General features: G+C 36.1%; 1 protein-coding gene across 1 annotated transcript; it reads right to left on the reverse strand.

The window, feature by feature from the left end:
* Positions 1-3,880: 3,880 nt before the first annotated feature.
* Positions 3,881-12,536, reverse strand: LOC108988939 (protein root UVB sensitive 6). The gene is made up of 13 exons (XM_018962357.2): positions 11,939-12,536; positions 11,237-11,335; positions 10,804-10,914; positions 9,084-9,155; positions 8,869-8,979; positions 8,668-8,787; positions 7,589-7,690; positions 7,412-7,484; positions 7,147-7,230; positions 6,985-7,049; positions 6,753-6,854; positions 6,448-6,630; positions 3,881-4,495 (listed from the first exon to the last, which is right to left on the reverse strand). The coding sequence occupies exons 1-13, from the start codon at positions 12,320-12,322 to the stop codon at positions 4,424-4,426; spliced, it is 1,578 nt and encodes a 525-aa protein (XP_018817902.1). The 5' UTR covers positions 12,323-12,536; the 3' UTR covers positions 3,881-4,423.
* Positions 12,537-20,428: the final 7,892 nt, after the last annotated feature.

Raw genomic sequence — 20,428 nt, forward strand, 5'->3', positions numbered from 1 at the left:
CCGCACGGTGGCGCACGACTGCTTGAGGGAGGAGATCGGGTAAGAGAGAAGGAAGACGTGGCTGAGCGGACGGAGAGAGAGGGAGAAAGGGAATGTGAGGGGAAAATGAATGTTTTTGAGATTTAAATCCAACCATTCATCATAAGTCTCCAAATTTGATCCAATGGTAAAAATTTAAATACTGATTTAAATTAATTTAAAATAGATAATCAACGTTTAAATATCATATCATAAATAAATCAAATTTAATTTATAAAATATTAATCTTTTATCATTAAATAAATGATGAAATTTTATTAAATATTTTTAAAAAAGTAAAACTATATAAATAATTAGAATTTAACATAATTTAAATATGGTAATATTATTAATTAACTAAATTAGGCAAACGTCCCTTGGACGTTACCTACTACTATATATATATATATATATATATGCAAGTTGCTTTAATTATTAATTGTGGCCGGAGCATCAAATAAAGTAAATACGATCTCAATATATATATAGTCCCCGACTGGCGATCATGATTAAACAAGCTTGAATTGCATAAAGGGATACACATCACATGAATATATCTGTTTCAAATCACGTGTCATTTAATATGTGTATGTACGTGATTAAATGCCTGCATGCCTAACTGTATGAAGCTGCTTAATTGCAGCTAGAAGGCTCGCTGCATTTTTTCACATGAATTTATATATATATATATATATATATTGTGCCTAGATTTAAAACGAAGCTAACCATACAAAAATCCCATCATTTATACTGTGACTTCTTTAATTATATTATATGTTGGTATGTGGTGCGCTTCAAAAGATTTGCATTTTCGATCATTAATTACTGTTTGTACTACGTACAAGGAATTTTTTCCCCATGTGGTGCAATTGAACCTAAAAACGAAAAAACTTTTAATTGGACTGATCATATATATAAAAAAGGGTGCTATATATAACTACCGTCACCCATTTTGGGTCCCCATTTGGATCCCGATTAGTGTAATTCATCTTCTTCTTTTTAATGCATTTTTCCTGCAATTTTTAATAATTATAACTTTAAACATCTTGAAAAAATAATGATTACAACATCATTAAAAAATACTTTCTTAATCACTAAATAAAAAAATGTGTCGGTAGGTCACTTTCTCGGTCTCGGGAGACAAAGCATTTCCCTACCTAAAATGACTTGCGACCAATACATCAATGGACAATGATTCATAGCCATGTACATTTAGCTCTTGCGTCCAAAATTAAACTAAGTAAAATAGATACGTACTTATACCAAGAGAAAAAAGAAAGGAAGAAAGAATTAAACTGTTTAAATTCATCAATATTGACTTCATGAGGTTAAAAAAAAGTGCGGTGAATTCTTTTCTTGTCAATCGTGGTAATTAAAAACATATGCAGTAATATAAATTACCTACCGATATATCTAAATGAACATATGCATGCATAATAACAAAATGAAAGTAACTTCAATTTGTTTATACAATTTTCTTTATATTAGCTAGGTATGAATAAAAATTATTAATAGAAAGACCGTGTAATATATATATATACACACACACATATGTACGTATACAGTACTAATTAAAACTGATAATAAACACACACACACACATATATATATATATATACAAATGTACGAGTATGCAGTAGGTATTATTTAATGAGAAACGTTTCTCATATAACTACAAAGAAATCCTATAAATTGATATGGTTTCAATAATATGTTAAATATACTTTATAATAAAAATATTTTTATAATTTAATGTATCATATCAAGCCATATAATTTATAAATTTATTTTTGTAGAATCTATTTATGGCTAAAATTTTTTCTTTCTTTAATAAATCTCCATGCAGCTAGGTTCAGCTGTTGTCTACTGATCAGCGAAATTGTTTGTTAGTCGTGAAAATAACCAGTCGCGTGACCTTTCTACCTCTCTTTTGAAAATCGAAAAGATATTAAATATTGGCAATATTGACATATCCAGAGCGGCCATAGATATGTTAATCCTCACGGCCTACTAATCTCGTTTGAATTTAAAATTTACATCAACTCATCATTATAATTTTCTTAAATTTTTATACAAAATATAATAAATAATTTAATTTTTTCAAATTCTAAAATAACTTTTTCAAATTCTTACATAAAATATAATAAAAAATTTAATTTTTATTTTATTATTTACAAACTATTTCAATTTATCTCAATTAATCCCTAAATCTAAACCACTTTTAAAGCAGCAGAGAGATGGATAGGGGGAGAGGGGATCCCAAAAACCTCCATTACAGAAAATAAGTAATGTGAAGTTTTCGTTTTCCCCACCTGCATTCTGTTCCACGGCCCTCTTCAAATTAAAAGAGGTTAGTTTGTGCGACTTGATAGATCAAAATCATAGGAGAGCCTCGTGATTGAGAATGACAAATTGGTCATGACCGGCCACCACCAGTACCCGTCCGTCCATATTTTAAGAAAGAGTCATATCATGCGTACATATATATATATATATAATATTAATTTGGAACCATGCACGATCATCCGAGCCGCATTTAATATGCTGCCAGAGGAAAATATTTAATGTGCCATGCATTGCCGTCAACTCAATTCACATGTCTGCCCATTTCCACGTACGGCCTTATCATCTCCCAGACCAAAATAATACGCCGAAAACTAATGTACGGTATTATGTGCAAAATCTATTTCTTTACGTCCTTCGTATACATCATCTTTAATTAATTTTTACATTGGTTAACTTCGAACCAAAAATAGAAGCGGAGAGACACGCACGTGTATTATAAAAAAAAACATAAAAATAGAAGACTAGCAAGAACCTCCATCCTTCTTCTTTCTTAGGAAGTTGTATGTGCTACAACCCGACCTTTCATGTATTCTTTAGCTGTCACCCGTAGGGTTGCAACCAGAACAAAAAAAGCCGAGTTTATACCCGACCTAACCCGAAATGGCATCATTCTAGGATAAGCCCGATCTGATCCGATCAAAATAAAACCGGGTCGAACCTGTGACCCGACTAGATCTTGCACCGTGGAAGAGGAGAAGAGGAGCAAGTTGATGGAAGCATCTGAAGATGAATCCAAGGGACCAGATGAACCTCTGGTTATTTTTCTTTAACAAACAGATGCTTTAGCTTGAATTTGATTTAATAATGATCAACCTCCCATATCTATTGAAACATATAAACTAGTATCGGATCTTAGGAAACACCAAGATCTTACTATTGAACTTGTTCACCACACCGCCACGCACTGCCAGAGACCGTCCCCACCCAAAGTCATTTTTGTACATGGGGAATCTCGAGTTACTCCCCATCGTCATCGATGCACCGTCGAAGTTTCCCAACGGGAACAACCTCGGCTCACTCTCCCAATCTGCTACTCCTCGACGGACCATGGAGTCATCGTGTGCATCCACGTTCCGGTGCAGAAGATCGGGGCACCTCGTAGATCCCGGGACAGAAGCTTGCCAGCCGCAGCACCAAACAATCTCCACCAGCCAAGCGTAGCCATTATCTCACTTTAGAAATCTCTATCCACAGTTTAGTAAAGGCCTCGAATAACCGTGTGGATTTATATACATATAGAACCCAAAAGCTTCTTCCCAGACCAACGATCTCGACGACGATGAGAAATGCTTGAGTTACAAAGATGTCTTGGTGGAATCGGCGAAACAGGCTCAATGTGTTGGCAAAGGCACAGAAAGATCGAAATGAAGAAAATGCGAACAGGTTGAAATAAAAATGCAAACCCATTAACTAGTCGGGTTAGAGACCCAATCATGCAATAACCCGATAAAATCGGTTCAGGTCGGGTCGATTTAAGCGGGCCCATCGGACTAATGGATCGTTTGCACAGCCCTAGTCACCCGTATAATATGATCTGATAATGAATTCTTTTATTTAAAACAACGTACTCTGCATAAATATAACACGGGGCACTAAAACAGGGCTATATCAACGAAAAAAATAAAAAGCTCGAAGCCCCAAAACAAAAAGGTATCCCCAAAAAATAAACCAACAAAAAAGAAAAATAAGGAAAAAGGAAAGAAAGGAAAACAGAAAAATAATCCCGGTATCTATGTGCGACAACTCACAACAGTATGCAACTCCATGCTAACAACACATTACACATTCCTTTATTAACTCAGTACTGCACCATGCCATCTTCGGGTATGTTTCATCACGCAGAGGGCGCAAACTGCAATGTTTTTTTTTTTTTTTTCTCCACCTTAAAATAGATTTTCCAGCTTCCATGAGACCATGGTTCCCACGTTCCCATTTGTATACTGCAGAACAGCTTTGTCATATGAAGCTGGTGTTTTCCAGTGTGCCCAAGGCGGCAGAAGCATTCCGCGCTTTACTGTCAAAGCCTAGCCTTCCATGCAGATGCAAAAGTATTAGCATGTCATGCCAATTTATCACTTGCATGCACCCGAGCCCGGCCGGGATTAAGAAGTGATTCTGACATCTTCCATCCCTACCAAAAAAAAAAACGCTTCAGATAACATGCATTTTAAAAAGAGGTGCTTATCATATCCAACAATCAGATTAATACAACTTGGCATGGTGATAAAACCTAAGTCTAAATAGGCATAAGCTTCACGGAAATTGATTTCCCCATCCCCGCCCCCTTTTTTTCCAACTTGTGCCTAGTGTCGTCAAGATCTTTGCCTATGAAAAGTTAAAGAAATTCAAAGCTGGCTTCTTTTAGAAGTTGAAAAGGCTTTATGCTTTCCAATTTGAACACATCAAACACCCTTGTAATCCAGTTCAAAGCACCTTCAGGTGCTTTGGAATCACTTGCAAGATTATTACTGGAAATAAGAGGCACTGGAACCATTAGTTGGTTCAGCATTTTCCACTTATCACCGCAAGAGAACAGTTTTTATCGTTATTCGGGAGATTTTCTCCATTTCGCATTTTGGATACAATTCCATGTTAAGAGAATTATGCCATATAAGACACATCTCCTATAGATACAACCACTTTTGGTACAATATTGCACCCAACCCAAAATGTCATACTTTTCTTTTGATTTCTTAATCATTTCATACATGTAAAAGCCAAGTTCATCATACAAGCATCACTATGTAGGAAACTTTTTTAAAAAGATTTTTCAGCCAAAAAAAGGCCCACCAACGTGCTTTTTCAGCAGCCTCTGAAATTCACCCCAATGTCATATTGCATGTATTAGCAGTTTTTTCAAGAACCACTTGAACACTCCCTCAAGAGCCAAACAGACATTTCATATCAACAAGAAAATAGGAAGAGTGAACTCAAATGGGCACCACCAAGTGGTTGTTAAATATCAACAATACATAATGAGACCTCCTGAGCAAGTGATTACGTAATACCACATTCTGATAAGTGATAAGGGTAGGTGGTGTATGGGATCCCACATTGCTTAAGAAATAAAAGTTCTTGCTCTTTATAATGCTCCAACGAGGTTCTAATTGTATCATTGACTAATCATTTTGGAGTATAGGCCATATGGCTTGGGCCTTCTGTTGGAGCGTTATAAATAGTATTAGAGCATATCCCAACCAACAACTAGTAGTCTATTTATATTATAGTATAAGTATATTATTTTATAAACATTAGCTTATACTAGTACATTATTGAATTTAACTATATAAGTTCTAATTATATAACTATATAACTACACTAGTATATATGATCAATATATAAATAATACATATTTTAATAAAATATGTATAATATAGGAGTTGGAGTCGGAGGGTAAAGTCAGAGTCAGAGGATAAAGTCAAAGTTAGTCAGACAACACCTTCGACTCTGACTCCGACTAGAAAATCCAAAAAAAATCTGACTTCGATTCCGTTTTGTTGGAGCTCTGACTTCATCGGTGCGGAGTCAGAGAAAATTGGACTCGGACTCAGATTTTCTGATTTTTACACAGCCCTTACCCACATTACTTGGAGAGGATAAGTTCTTGCTCTTTATAATATTCCAATAGGGCTCCAATTATATCATTGACTAATCCTTTTGGAGTATAAGCCATGTGGCTTGTGCCTTCCATTGAGGCATTACAAATTAGGAGTCTCAGCCCTTCCAAGATGGAGGGTGGCTCGGACTTCCTGGATGGAGGGTGATTCAGCATTTCTCTACAGTATGTTCCACTTCACTTTACATTACATACTAAGCACATTAGCTGGAAATGTCCAGAAGCAGGCTTATTAAACACCTTATGTTTTATAGTTTTTAATTAATAGCACATGAGTTTGCTAACCAGCATCGCTTTCAGGATACAAGCAGGTAAATTTCTCGTATTTGTAAATTTCAATGGACTGGTAAGCCAACCACTCTAAAAGCTCATGCGTAAGGCAAAGGATGCATAAGAAGAGCTTAAACGAAACATCGTTGCACATTCTCTCAGAGGAAAAAGAAAAAGATAGGCTGATTTCCACGTACCTGCTCCGCAGCTTTGCTCTTGAAAATCCCATAAGAGGCTGAGACCATCTTACATGACTCTACAACATGAGCCTCAAGATCTGTCGTTGGGGACACAATATCTGAATAGCCATACTCACTCTGCTTCCGTGCAGAAAGATGACTCTTATTTGATTCTTGTATAAAATGCAGAAGCATGTGAGCCTGTTAGACAAGGTGAATGCATCTTAAACTAAAAATATATGAAAAAGAGACTCATGGTTAATGAAACGGGTACACAAAAAGAAAAAAAGAAAAAGAAAATATAAATATAAGTCAATATTTACATGAAATGCTGCTTTCAGAATGTCTTCTGACTTGGCCTGATCTTTGAGCAATGCATATATTTTACCCTTTGAAGAATTATACGTCACAATGTATCTCTCTTTCTGTCTCCGATCAAGAGGAGATAATAAATATATACAAGAGAGACACAAGGCAAATTAAAAAAAAAAACAAATTACTGCTGAATCCATGAGAGAGAATGATTGAAATTATTCTTCACAAAAAGCGGCATACCTTAAAAAGAGGCTCTATGGCAAGATATGCACCCGGGTCTTGGAATGCATCCCTGAAACTTGGTCCTGCCAAACAGTTGGAGAAAACTTCAGATTGACCTCCCAGGAAAAAGAGGGCCATAATCAAGAGAAAAATCTTGCAATATCAATTCTCTACACATACCAAGAACAATAGGCCCATCTTTCAACCACGGAAAACTGAATATGTTTTCGTTCATATTCCCCTCCTGCAATGAGGGAACTCTTCCTGCAAATGGGAAAAACAAAAGCATGATTAAGCCATTAAATCATAAAATACACTTCTCGTGCTCATATAGAGAATTACTACGACTCATTTAGAAAATAATGAAATGAACATCAGACAGTTAAAAAGAAAGGGAAGGAAAAATTGTGGATCCACAGTAAACCACTTATGGTGAGTTTAGGACCTGTCTTAAGGAAGGAATCTACTGCCACAGTGAATCTGGCTCGGTTCAATGTGTGCAACACCACAGATTTAACCTGAAGGAAAACATAGATGCAATACGGATGGCTAAATTAACATCCACAAATGAAAGAGGCAGGGAAGAATGCTAAACAAATGCGTTATTTATACACAATCTAACCTCTTGGTAAGAGCTGAGGACATATCCACACGAAAGTAAGGCAAACGTAGCGACCAAGGATGGGTTTCTTTTTGAGATCATTATGCTCAGCCCAGTTCCCAGCTTCCCAATACAAAATATTCACCCACATCAATTTCAGATGAATTATATCATGCATAAGAAAGTTTTTATAATAGAGGCTTTTAAAAAAAAAAAAAAAAAACTAATGTAACTATGGAGGGAAAAAATTGGAAAAGACTGATAGCAAACATGATAGAGGCCCACTTTTTACAGCTTTCCATTGGAAAGTGAATCAGTAACAAGATTTTTTTTAATTATTTATATATAGGTAATAAATAAAAAAATCTCAACAAATTATATGAGTTTATGAATTAAAAGTTTTTGAGATTTGTTTGACACGAAATTTAGCATGGGTTAAGCACAAGAAAATTAACCTAGTTGCGGAGATCAAAACAATAATCCAAATAAAAGTCATTAAGTGGTGTGATGTTATTAAAGACTTGCATGATATATAACCTGAACCTAATCCTATACAAATATATTCCAAGGATATAACTGAAATTCAGACTCAAGAGACATTCTGTTAAAAAGCAATCCAATTAGAACTATTTGACAGATGGACTTTTTGGTTCCAGATAGTCAGTTAATACTTTCAACACTCTTATCTGAGATTTTGACACATTAAATATATAATGAATAATTCTACTTATCATCCTCACACACCACACCTATTTTCATTTTTTTTTCATTTTTCCTATAACAAATATGTGGTGTATGGATGATAAGTAGAACAATTCAATTAGTTTAACGATAATAAAATAAAATAAAAATAATATTAAAATATGTAAAATGTGTGGTTTGGGAAGATGAGTAGCATCCCTCTAAAAGGCTATGGCTGCCAACAATTAGATACTTCAGAAAACCAGAAAGAGACCATGTAGTCTGTAGATGGAAAAATAAATTTTTGCAGAGAGTCTCAAAACAGTGTTTCGGGCCCCAGAACTTCATTCAGTAGACCCATATTACAGTCCTAGTATTATAGATAGGAAAAAATGGAGAAGGAAGTTTGATAAGCATACTAGATCTGCAATATTTCCAACACACTCTCCTTTAGCAGTGACATCCCCAATGTTTTCTCCTTTAGCAAAGGCTTTGTAAATTGGTGTGCGAGTTGATGTTGAGGTTACAGCAGCAACATTCTACAAGCAAAGAGTACGGAATATGAGAGTACAGAAATGATATGAACACAATAGATAGCATCATGAAAAAACTAGCAAAACCTTTGCCACATTAGCAGCACAAGCCAAAGGAAGAAACAGGTGCGGCACAGCTGAAGTCGCCAACTCCACAGCAGCACCCACTTCCATAAGAAGATCACCGGCAAATCGCAGCTGTAACATAACATTAATTTCAGATAGATGACCTTAAAAGCCAGGAGATGTCAGGTTGGAATTTGACTGCCAAACTGAGCAGAACAGCAATTAATTAATTAAACCTGTTTTAGGTCATAATCAAACTTCTTTCCTTGGCGGGCAAAAAGCATTTTTCCAACGCGACCAGCACCATCCTACAGATAATTTAACATTGTGAAAATATGTTTGCCATTTTATTAAGAAGACCACACTCAATATCAATGAGAAGGGCCGAAAAACAATGAACTAAAGCAAGACAAGGAACTAAATTTCACTTAGGAGAGAGCTCTTTCTTCTTCCCAAATCTACTAAGCTCCAATTGGATGTCAGCATTAGTCTAAATCACATATAGTATTGAGAACAAGGTTGTTTATAATTCGCAATCTAGCTATGTAAATTATGAGTAATGCTAGGTACAAGTCTCAAATAACCAAGCCTCATACAAGCCCTTTGTAAAAACGTGGGTCCCACTAATAAAAAATAGTTTTTTTAGGTGGGTCCACTTTTTTATAAGGGTTGTATGGGGTTTGTCTATTCGGGGCTTGTACAAATCATTTCTCGTAAATTATTTTTAGAAGTAGTAGAGCACAACACTTTTTTTTTTATAGGTAAACAAGAATTATTATTTCAATAAAGGCAACAAAGTGCCAGTTACAAATGTCTTTATGCCTTATCTACGTAGGCACGTTAGAAACTAAGAAATCATGAAAGTTCATGCCATTGAAGTCTACAGCAATAGCCCAAGTACAAAAGCACAACACTTCAAGTTAACAACTGGAGAATAAACAGACAAAAATTGACATATTATATCAATTTTCGATCTATATTCGTACAGATTTCTAATGGTAGTATGGCACATAAACCAAGGAAAAATAAAAATAGTCCAAATAATAGAAACCCATAGGCACTCAATTGAACAAATTCAGATTTCAAGTATGAGCAGCACACACCATTTAGTTGGACACCTACCACCAGTGCATGAGGCGCAATAGAGATGATATCATCTCTTATCATCCAAACTGAAAACTACATATAGCACCTCGGAAATTAAATACCGAACCGAAGACTCCAGATGACAATAAAAATTGTCATATTAAGAGAACTACAGCTATTCATAAGGGGAAATAACCTCCCATATGTTCTCTTAGAGATATTCTAATAAAATAGTTTTTTCCATGAGAGAGGTAGTGCTTCTATTCCTTGAACACAGCTATGGAACCAATGTGGAGTTGGCTACTTGACTAAGCAAACTATTTCAAATATTTGTGGTAGGATACCAAGAAGATGTAATGGTATTGTGTATCCTCCAAGTCCTAAGTGATCATATGTTTCCTTGATGTTTATTCATTGAGTTATTCTCATTCTCATGAGTTCATTTATTGAACACCTATAACTTGTGCAGGAAGAGGTCTTCATTACACGTGCAAACTGGACACCAGATACATTCCACTAAAACTAATAAATATAGTTCACTGAGAGCATGAGATGTGATATTGAGATGCCTTAGTTAAAATGGCATAAAGACAGATTCTCCAACACCTCGACTCTTGTTTCGCTTCAATAGATGGACTTGTGCACATATTAGATTTTATTTATAAATTTGAAAAAACCATCTAACATGTGAACATACTATATGTGAAGGCATACATCCAATGGCAGCATGTCATTTAAGTTAGTTTGAACTACTATATTTACAAATGGACTTCAATCTTCGTCACCCATATGATCTTGCGAAACAAGGATACCAGAAAACTATTTGAAAAACATATCTTATTTTGTGAAATGTGTAAACATCATCCTCACCTTGAGAATCCAGTTTATGGCAACAGCTCCAGGCGTTGCTCTTCTAGAGACCCCAACTGAACTCAAAAGTGTTTGCGTCGTAAAAACACCCATTGCTCCACCAAAAAAGTGCTACAACAAATAAGTTAAACATGATGGCCTAGTTTGGGTACGGTATTCTCATAATATCTCATTACTATTCATTATTTTATTATTATTTTTTACCTACTTTTTACTACTATTCATTACTATTCAATATTCTGTCATTACTTTTTCACTATTATTCACAAAATATCTGAGAATACCTCACTAGCCAAACGCAACCTAAATATAGCATTTAGGAGCACCAAAAGTATTCGATCCTAGTTTACTCTTTTTATTCACTACTGGTGATCATTTCCCTTTAAAGGCCCACCTTTCTAACAGTAGTCAATGAAAGAAGTGCAATAACTACCTTCAAAGCCCTCCATGTCATATATGGGACATACGAAGGAGTAACACTATCAGGGAAACCTTCTGGAAGTACATAGGATCTTACGAACGACATCAACTCCTGCACAAAAAATCCAATACACAATATCTTTAACGAATCCTATAACCGTGTATTCAATGCCCCCGTATTCAACATTACGGATCAAAGTTCCATTTCAATGCGTTTAATAAGCATGGCAAGTTCTAGTCCTACACCAAAACTTGGTAAGGAAAAATCTCAACGAATATCCAATTATGTCTAAACAGGGGATGGAAATGTTCAGATATATGTGCGTAGATATATACGGAAGTACAACGCGCTAGATTTAAGTTGTAAAATAGGTCTTAAATAAGTATTGATAAATTCAACCAATCGGATTTTATTGTTTTCGACAATAAAATTTTGTAGCTTTAGGTTGATATTGTAAAGCAGATCAACAAAGGTCAACTGCAAGTGCCGTAATCAGTGAAAAATGGAAGAAAATATACAATTGGTGCAAAATAAAACTTTTAGCAAAAATATAGTAAAATTGAAATTCTAATGAGTTCGGTATGATGCATAGGCTCAAAAATCAGACCTTGATCGGTATGGAGCGGTAACTAGTTCAAGTTATTTATGAAAACAAATAATAACATTAACAGGGGGGAAATTATGAAGACTGGAAGTATAAATAATAGGACGTACTTCAATGGGGGGAGCTTGAGGAGTGTAAGAAAGGCGGGCGTGAATGGAGCCTTTCTTGAAGCTTCCGGAGGCGTCCTTTTCGGCCACGTAGTTCCATCTGCGGCCGTCGATTTCCTCGCAGCAAATGAACCTGAGGCTGGAATTCACAAAGTCGTCCTGCAGCAGGCCGAGATTATCCGATGAATGGAGCAAAGTAGAATATGAAGAAGGCGGGTGAGGGGCGGAATCGGGAGGAGAAGAAGCGAGATTGGCGCTGATACGCAACGTTTCGCGAACGAGGAGGCGGGCGTCGTGGGCGGAGGACGAGGAGGTGGTACTGGTAAGAGTGTGGGCGGCGGATTTTGGTGAAGATTGCTTCAATTTAATGGGATGAGGAGCGGCCATTGCGGAATTCAAAGGGGAATGTGAATTTTAAGGATCGACAATGAGACTTGATTTAGCGAATGGAACGATTTATTATCATTTTTAAGAATGATGAGGATGGAAGAGTAAAGGCAAGGCAGCAGCTTCGGTTGTAACGTCTAGCGAGAGAGAGAGAAAGAGAGAGAGAGAGAGAGCATAATTATAAATTATTGTTCTAAATCTAGTTCTAAAGCGGATTTTGATGTGGTGCTGTGGGTTGTTGGCAACTTGGCCTAACTCCTACATTTATGAACGGAGCGACTCATGAGTCATGACTAGCAACAAGGGAGGGGGGAGATCCAAAACGAATGACCAAGCCACATGTATAACAAAAATTCTATGTAAAAATTCTATGTATACTTAGTTTTGTGCATTTTTTTGTACACTTTATTACTAGAATTAACTACATCAACTTTTTTTAATATAAAATAGTTATTTTGACCAATCACATGATTTACATAAGTAGAATACGCAATAAATACACAAAAGTGATTGTATGTAACAAAACTCTATATATAGAAATATTCTAATCACACAATAATTATATAAAAATAATTTCATAAATTGACATGAATTAATCATATTTATAGATTGTAAAATTATTTTTATTACAAAATAAATCTAACAGATGACATAAAATTACGTTAAATTATAAAATTATTTTTATGTAATTACTTTTATATAATTATATAATTATAAAAGAAATGAGATATTTTAAATAAATTGAATAAAATATTGTTAGAATATTATTTTTTAATATTATTATTATTGGAGATGAAATGAAATGAGATGAACTCTTTTAATTATTATTATTATTTTTTAATATTATTATTATTGAAAAAGTTATATTTTTTATTATATTTTATATAAAAATTTAAAAAAATTATAATGATAAGATGAAATGAGATGGATTGAGAGTATTATGTATCCAAACGGACCTAAAATTCTCTTCTTAAATATATTTAATTATTAAAAAAAGCAAGAAAAACACATCATACAATATTCAATTATAAAAGAAATCTTGACAACTGTGAATTCACATAGTGAGTGAAAGAGCAATTTGGTGCTGTGGCGACGGCTGAATGGATGGAGTCGAGGTGGTCATTGGTGGATTGCTACAAGATTATTTATATTTATCGATAATGATAGGGTGATTTCAAGGAAGAATAAGATATGAATCCATCTTTCTGTCGACGCTGGAAACTGGACCTCTGCTTTACAATGATTATACGTTCGACACTTCCTCCGAAGGAAACCACGCGTTTCATGCTAAACGCGTCCACTTGTCTGTTACTATTTTACTTTTCTTTTGATTACGCGTGTCATGGCTTTGGATAGTCCGATTGGGTTTGTACTTTGGATAGCAACAATGACGTGTCATTTGAAGATTGGTTGATTTAGTTTTATTAAAGGAGGATGGCATGAATTTGTGGCATGCCTTCCATCTTCATCTTGTGTATTGCCACGTGGTTTCCAAGCAACTTGTGTTTGGGCCATCACTGAAAAACTGATTGTGATATGTTCAAGTAAAAATGTAGCCTCAAAGATCGAGACCTACCTCTTTTAAAACATGTGTGCAGTAACAACGTCAATAAGTTACACTCTACCATAGCAATTCCAATACCAAACAAATCAGTTCATAAATATATTTTGTAATTATTTTGTAAAATCAAGCATTTGAACAATACATAAATAGCATATACAAAATGTGGCGATTATAGAGTTGTTTGGATACAAGAAATCTCTCAACTCATCTCATCTAATCATTACAATTTTTTCAAACTCACATACAAAATATAATAAATAATTTAATTTTTTCAAATCTCAAAATATATAATTTTAAAAAATAATATTTTAACAATATTATATTAAACTTTTAAATTTCATCTCATCCAATCTCAACTCACCATTCAAACCTCCTATATTTGTTCGTCATAATCAATTATTTTCTACTGCATTGAATATCGATTACAGTTCCACTTTGCAATGGCCTGTCCGTTGCTAAGCGTTTAATAGCCTCCAATATGAGTCCTCCATGTTAGTAATCCCACACAAAAACCATAAGAACAAACACAATGGATGAAATCAAAATTTCTGCACAATCCATTCCATCAACACAAAAATCACTCAACCTCAATCGAAACTTTAAGCACCTCACAAACTTTAGACCAATGCATTGGTTGCAAGATTCGTCGCCCACTGTTGCATTTTGCGTCACCCACCAATTTCGTCGCCACTAGATCAATGAATCTACTGTCATCCACAGAGAAAGGGAAAAGATAAAGAATAACAGATTGTTACACAGCCATCTCAAGCCCTGAGAACAAGTGGAAGAAACGGTGTGAGAGAGAAGGCTTGCCAATGGACCTGAAGACAAGAAGAAACCCTAGTGCACATGGGTGTTGAGTTAGGTGTTGAAGTGTTTGAAGTAATGTTTTGAATACCGTACCGGACGTCGTACCAGTCAAGGCACTGGAACGAAATATTTCGATACCAGTATCATTTCGGGATAGCGTTTCGGGATAGTCGATATATAAATAAATTATATATATAAATATATATATATTATATTCTAAAATAATAGTCTATATATAAATAAATTATATATAAATACATATATATATATATAAATTCTAAATAGTCTAGTCTGAATTGGGGGTTAAAAAATAAGCTTGTAGTTTAGAAAAAATAGGAAAAAAAAAGTCGAAATATCGGCCGGTACAGGCCGAAATTGAGGCCGGTACAGGCCGAAATTGAAACTGGTATGGCCGGTATTTGGGCCGGTACGAAACAGGTATGGTACCCGTACTGGCCAAACGGCCAGTACAAAAAATTTCGATCGTACCGGCTGGTACGGTACGAAATCCAAAACAGTGGTTTGAAGTGTAGTTTGGGTCAATGTACTTGCACAGTGGACTGGGTCGGGTGGGTTATCTGAAGTGTAGTTGTTTATTTTTTTGGGTTGTAGTGTGGGTCATTTGTGGGCCACGTCCCTGGCCTAAGTCAGTTGGTTAAGTTCATGTTATTTATAGTCCATCTTTATCTTAGTTGAGTCCAGTAGTCGATCGGTCCATGGCCCGTTCTGGTTTTAGGGCAAAATACTTTATATTGTACAAAAACGAATGAGAAGGCATCGATCAAGTAATAGAACCATATTTCCTCTTCACCTCTCTACCCTTTTCTCTCTTACTTTTTCCTTTTTCTGGAGGTGCACCCCTCAAAGAGAGTAAATTTATGTGTTTTCATCCTATTGATTTCGAAAGTGTCACAAGTGGTATCAGAGACAGGTTTTTGTGCATCAGATTTCAATCCATGGCAAAAGGTACTAGATTGAGTCAACTCCAAGATTGGCTCACTGCCCTAAGAAAGTCTACAGATTCCCAATACCAATACCTCGAAAAATCTACCGAGAATCAACGTTCACATTTTGAGACAGAAATGATAGCTATCAAAACCCAAATGGAAGCTATGGTACAACAGTTAATCATCATTACAGGAGAGTTGCAGAAAATAAATACTAATGAAAGCCTCAAGGAGTCTTTCTCGAATGCCCATGCATGAGAGAACATGGACCACTAACAGTAGCAGCATCAATTGCCTCACCAACCCCATCACAACTTTCAACAGCATCCTACGGGTGAGGTCCAAACTAGGACAGTGTGCCTAGACCTTCTTGTCTTCACAGGAGAAGATCCTGCAAGGTGGATTTACAAGGTAAATCAATTCGTTTCATTGTATAACACATTGTCACAATACAAGATAAAACTAGCATCATTCCATATGAAAAGAAATGCATTAATATGGTTTCAAGATATGGAAGAGACCCAGCAAATCACTACTTGGGACACTTTTATTAACTCTTTATTGGTGAGATTTGGACCTAACGCCTATGACAATCCCATGGAAGCCCTCGCTAGGTTGAGGCAGACACACTCGATAGAGGATTACAATGCATGGTTTGAGACATTGTCCAACTGATTAAGGGGATTGTCCAATACATACAAGCTTAGTTGTTTTTCAAGTAGGCTAAGAGATGACATAAGACTTTTGATAAAAATTGTTCAACCCCACCAATTTAACCTTTGCATACAGCCTAGCCAAATTGCAAAAAGAAAATATAGACCTAACCAAGAAAGGAACCAGACCTACCCATTACTCTCCTGACCCTGGCATCCTTAAAACCCCCAACTATCCCACAAAAATAGCAAACCCAACTAGAAAACAAACGTACCAATCCAGAAATTAACCAAACACAAACGAAAAATAGGAGAGACAATGAGTTATGCTATTATTGCGATGCTAAATGGAGCCTAGGACACAAATGTCAAACCCGAAACTGTACCTGCTAGAGGATGTGCTGCTGGAACAAGAAGATTTTGAAATTGAAGAGGAAATAACAAGTGAGAAAATAGAAGAAACAACAACCCTCTAATTGTGTGCTACTTAAGTAGGCCCTTAAATCTCTCTTCATGCCCTAACGGGGTCCCATAATCCTCTGACTATAAGGATGAAGGGGAGGATTGACAACCACTGGGTCACCATTTTGATTGACACGGGCTCAACTCACAATTTTTTAGACCCCGTCATTCTTCAACGAGCCAAGTTACCTGTGAATGACAAGGAGACAATTAAGGTTAGAATAGCAAATGGAAAAATTATCTCGAGTGAAGGGAAGTGCAGTGGAGTGAGGGTTCTCATTCAAGGAACCACATTTATGGTGTAAGTGCAAGTGCTTGTATTAGTTGGACGTAACATGGTCCTTGGTATTAAATGGCTAAGGGAGTTGGGATCAGTGTTGTGGAACTTTGATAAACTCTCAATGCAATTCTGTTATGAAGTGAAAGAGGTAAAAATGCAAGGCTTAGTTGCTGCCTAGATGGTAGAAGAGAGCTATTTAAATAAGTATAATAAAATGGAGTCAAAGGTAGTTCTTTTACAGTTGATGAAGAGTCATACCTATCCCAAACAAACCACACCTAGTGAGGCCCCAGCGCACATAAAGGCCCTGTTAGAGTAGTTTACAGAAGTTTTTTCTGAACCCCAAGGGTTACCCCCACCAAGAACCCATGACCACTCGATAAATTTGATACCCATCACCAAGCCTATTTCCATACAACCCTATCGGTACCCTTACTATCAAAATGATGAGATTGAGAAAATAGTGAAAGAATTGTTGGCTTCAAGGGTTATCCAACCCAGCCAAAGTCCTTACTCATCCTTAGTGTTGCTGGTTCGTAAAGCAAATGGTACCTGGTAGCTATGGGTGTAACCGGTCTGGTTCGGTCTGGTTTTGGAGAAATTTTAGTCTTTTAGAACCGAACCAGTTATACCGGTTTTGAAAATTTAAGAACCGATACGGATCGATTCATCACCAAAATTGAAACTTTCAATTTTTTCGATTTCGTTCCGGTCCGATCTGATTTTTCGATTTACCATTTACACATGTGACACTATATATGTTTAATATTATAATTTTTTAATACTAAACTTAATTGTGATAATTTAGTATTTATTATTAACAATTATTAATTCTTTAATGTTCAATTATAGTAGTATAATATAAGTAGTGTTTAACTTATTACTGAGATTAATAAACTTGAATAATAAGATTAAAATAGTATAATTGATGTCTAATTATACTAGTATATTAATTTTATGTTATAAGATTAGTAGACTTTAATAATAAGATTAGAATTTCCTTTTATATTAATTAAAATGTAGCATATAATATATATAATAATATAAAAACTATATATAATATAAAAAATTAAAAATATATATGTACCGGTCCGGTTTGGTTTAGACCAGTTTTCAAAATATGAAAAATCAGTACTGCACCAATTTAGGATCGATTCTTATTTTTAAGAACCAGTACCACACCGAACCGGTTACAAACCGGACCCATTTGGTCCAATTCGGTTCAATCGGTTTTTCAGTTTTTTCTTATACCCTTACTTGCAGCTGTGTGTGGACTACAGGGGCTTGAACAACGTGACCATCAAGGATAAATTTCTCATACCAGTGGTGGAGAAGTTGATGGATGAACTACAGGGATTGATCATCTTTTCTAAGCTAGATCTAAGGTCCGGCTACCACCAAATTCAAGTGAAATCTAAGGATGTGCCCAAGACAGCCTTTCAAACTCATAAGGGCCACTATGAGTACCTAGTGATGCTATTCGGACTCACCAACGCCCTTTCCACCTTTCAAAGCTTGATGAACGAGGTATTCTGTCCTTACTTAAGAAAGTTTATTCTTGTTTTCTTTGACGACATCCTTGTGTATAACAAGTCAGAAGTGGATCACCTCAAACATCTCCAAATCACTTTGGAGACCCTTAGACAACACAAGCTTTATGCAAAGCAGTCCAAGTGCTTGTTTTGGTGCAAGGAAATAGCTTATCTTGATCACTTAATATCGGCTCAAGGTGTTAGGACTAATCCCGATAAACTCATGGTCATGGTGGAGTAGCCTCTTCCTAATTCTCTCAAGGCCTTAAGAGGATTTTTAGACCTAATGGGTTACTACCGCAGATTCATAAAAGGTTACGAGTTGCTGCTCCTCTCACTCGGATTCTAAAAAAGAATGGTTTTCAATGGAGAGAGGAGGCCAAAGTGGCCTTTCATAAGTTGAAGGAAGCTGTAACTCAGCCACTGGTGTTAGCACTACCAGATTTCAACACACCATTTATAATTGAGTGTGATACATCTGGGGCAGCCATATGAGCATTACTCATGCAGCAGTGCAGACCCATTGGCTTTTTTAACCAAGCTTTGAAATGATGTGCCCTGGGAATGTCAACTTACAAGAAGGAACTGTATGCCCTAGTTTCAACGATCATTAAATGGCGACCCTACCTAGTGGGACAAACCTTTGTGGTCTGAACTAACCAACAAAGCTTCAAGCATTTGCTTGACTAGAAAATAGGCACCCCGATGCAGTAATGGTGGATCACCAAGTTACTTGGATACAATTTCGTGGTGGAGTATAAAAAAGGTTTAGAAAATATGGTAGCGAATCCCTTATAAAGAAAAGGGCAGGAGAACGAAGGGACTCTAATGCTGATCCTTTTTCCTACTCTAGATTGGATGGAGGATTTGAAGATTGTCTATCAGTCAGATGCAAAGCTCAAGGAACTCCTGCAACGTTGTTCTGAAAGGAAATTGAGTTCTAAGTATACTATGAGGGAGGGGTTTCTACTTTACAAGAACAAACTGTATATTCCCCTCCATGAGGAATTCAAAAATAAATTGTTGGAGCTGACACACAGTAGCCCCAGGGGGGGGGGGATGGGACACTTGAGATATATGAAAAAACTATCCATATGGTGAGGAGAGATTTATATTGGTTGGGGATAAAGGCATATCTAAAGAATTTCATTAGGGCTTGCGATACATGTCAAAGAACCAAGGTGGATAATACCCTGCCCATCTACCCAACCTTGGACTCATATATCTATAGATTTCATTGATGGGCTTCCCATCTCACATAGGTTTGATAGTCTCTGGGTTGTTGTGGGTACATTAACGAAGTACAATCACTTTATACCCCTAAAACACCCTTACACGGCAAAGGTGGTGGCTAAACCATTCCTTAAGCACATACTCAAACTGCATGGCTTGTCTCAATCGATTGTTTTCAATAGAGATAACACATTTACCAGCCAATTCTGGAGAGAATTATTCTCTCTCCAGAGGGTACAAATGGCCCTAAGCACTACTTATCACCCGCAGATCGATGGTTAAAACAAGGCAGTGAACAAGACAATAGAGAACTACTTATGTTGTTTTGCTGGTGACAAACCTAAGGATTGGTCCTCGTGGATTTCTTTGGCTGAATGGTGGTACAATTCTACCCGACACCATTCAATCTAGATTACTCCATTTGAGGCCCTCTATGGCTACCCCCACCCCAATTATTAGACTACATAGTAAGGGCAGTTCAGGTCAACACTGTGGACATGACTCTGCGCATAAGGGACCAGATCTCTAAATTACTCTAGCATAATTTACATAGAGCCCAACAACGCATGAAAAAAATGCTTTGACTCGAGAAGGAAATAAGAGGAGTTTACAAAATGAGAATGGG

The sequence above is a fragment of the Juglans regia genome, chromosome 13 (genome assembly GCF_001411555.2).
Source record: "Juglans regia cultivar Chandler chromosome 13, Walnut 2.0, whole genome shotgun sequence".
NCBI classification, from domain to species: Eukaryota; Viridiplantae; Streptophyta; class Magnoliopsida; order Fagales; family Juglandaceae; genus Juglans; species Juglans regia.

Coding starts and splice junctions, on each gene's coding strand:
- LOC108988939 (XM_018962357.2), bottom strand. CDS start 12,322: ATGGCCGCTCCTCATCCCATTAAATTGAAGCAATCTTCACCAAAATCC. Junction 8,980..9,083: donor TTGATTATGACCTAAAACAG/GTTTAATTAATT, acceptor GTTATGTTACAG/CTGCGATTTGCCGGTGATCT. Junction 6,855..6,984: donor CCATAGAGCCTCTTTTTAAG/GTATGCCGCTTT, acceptor GATCGGAGACAG/AAAGAGAGATACATTGTGAC.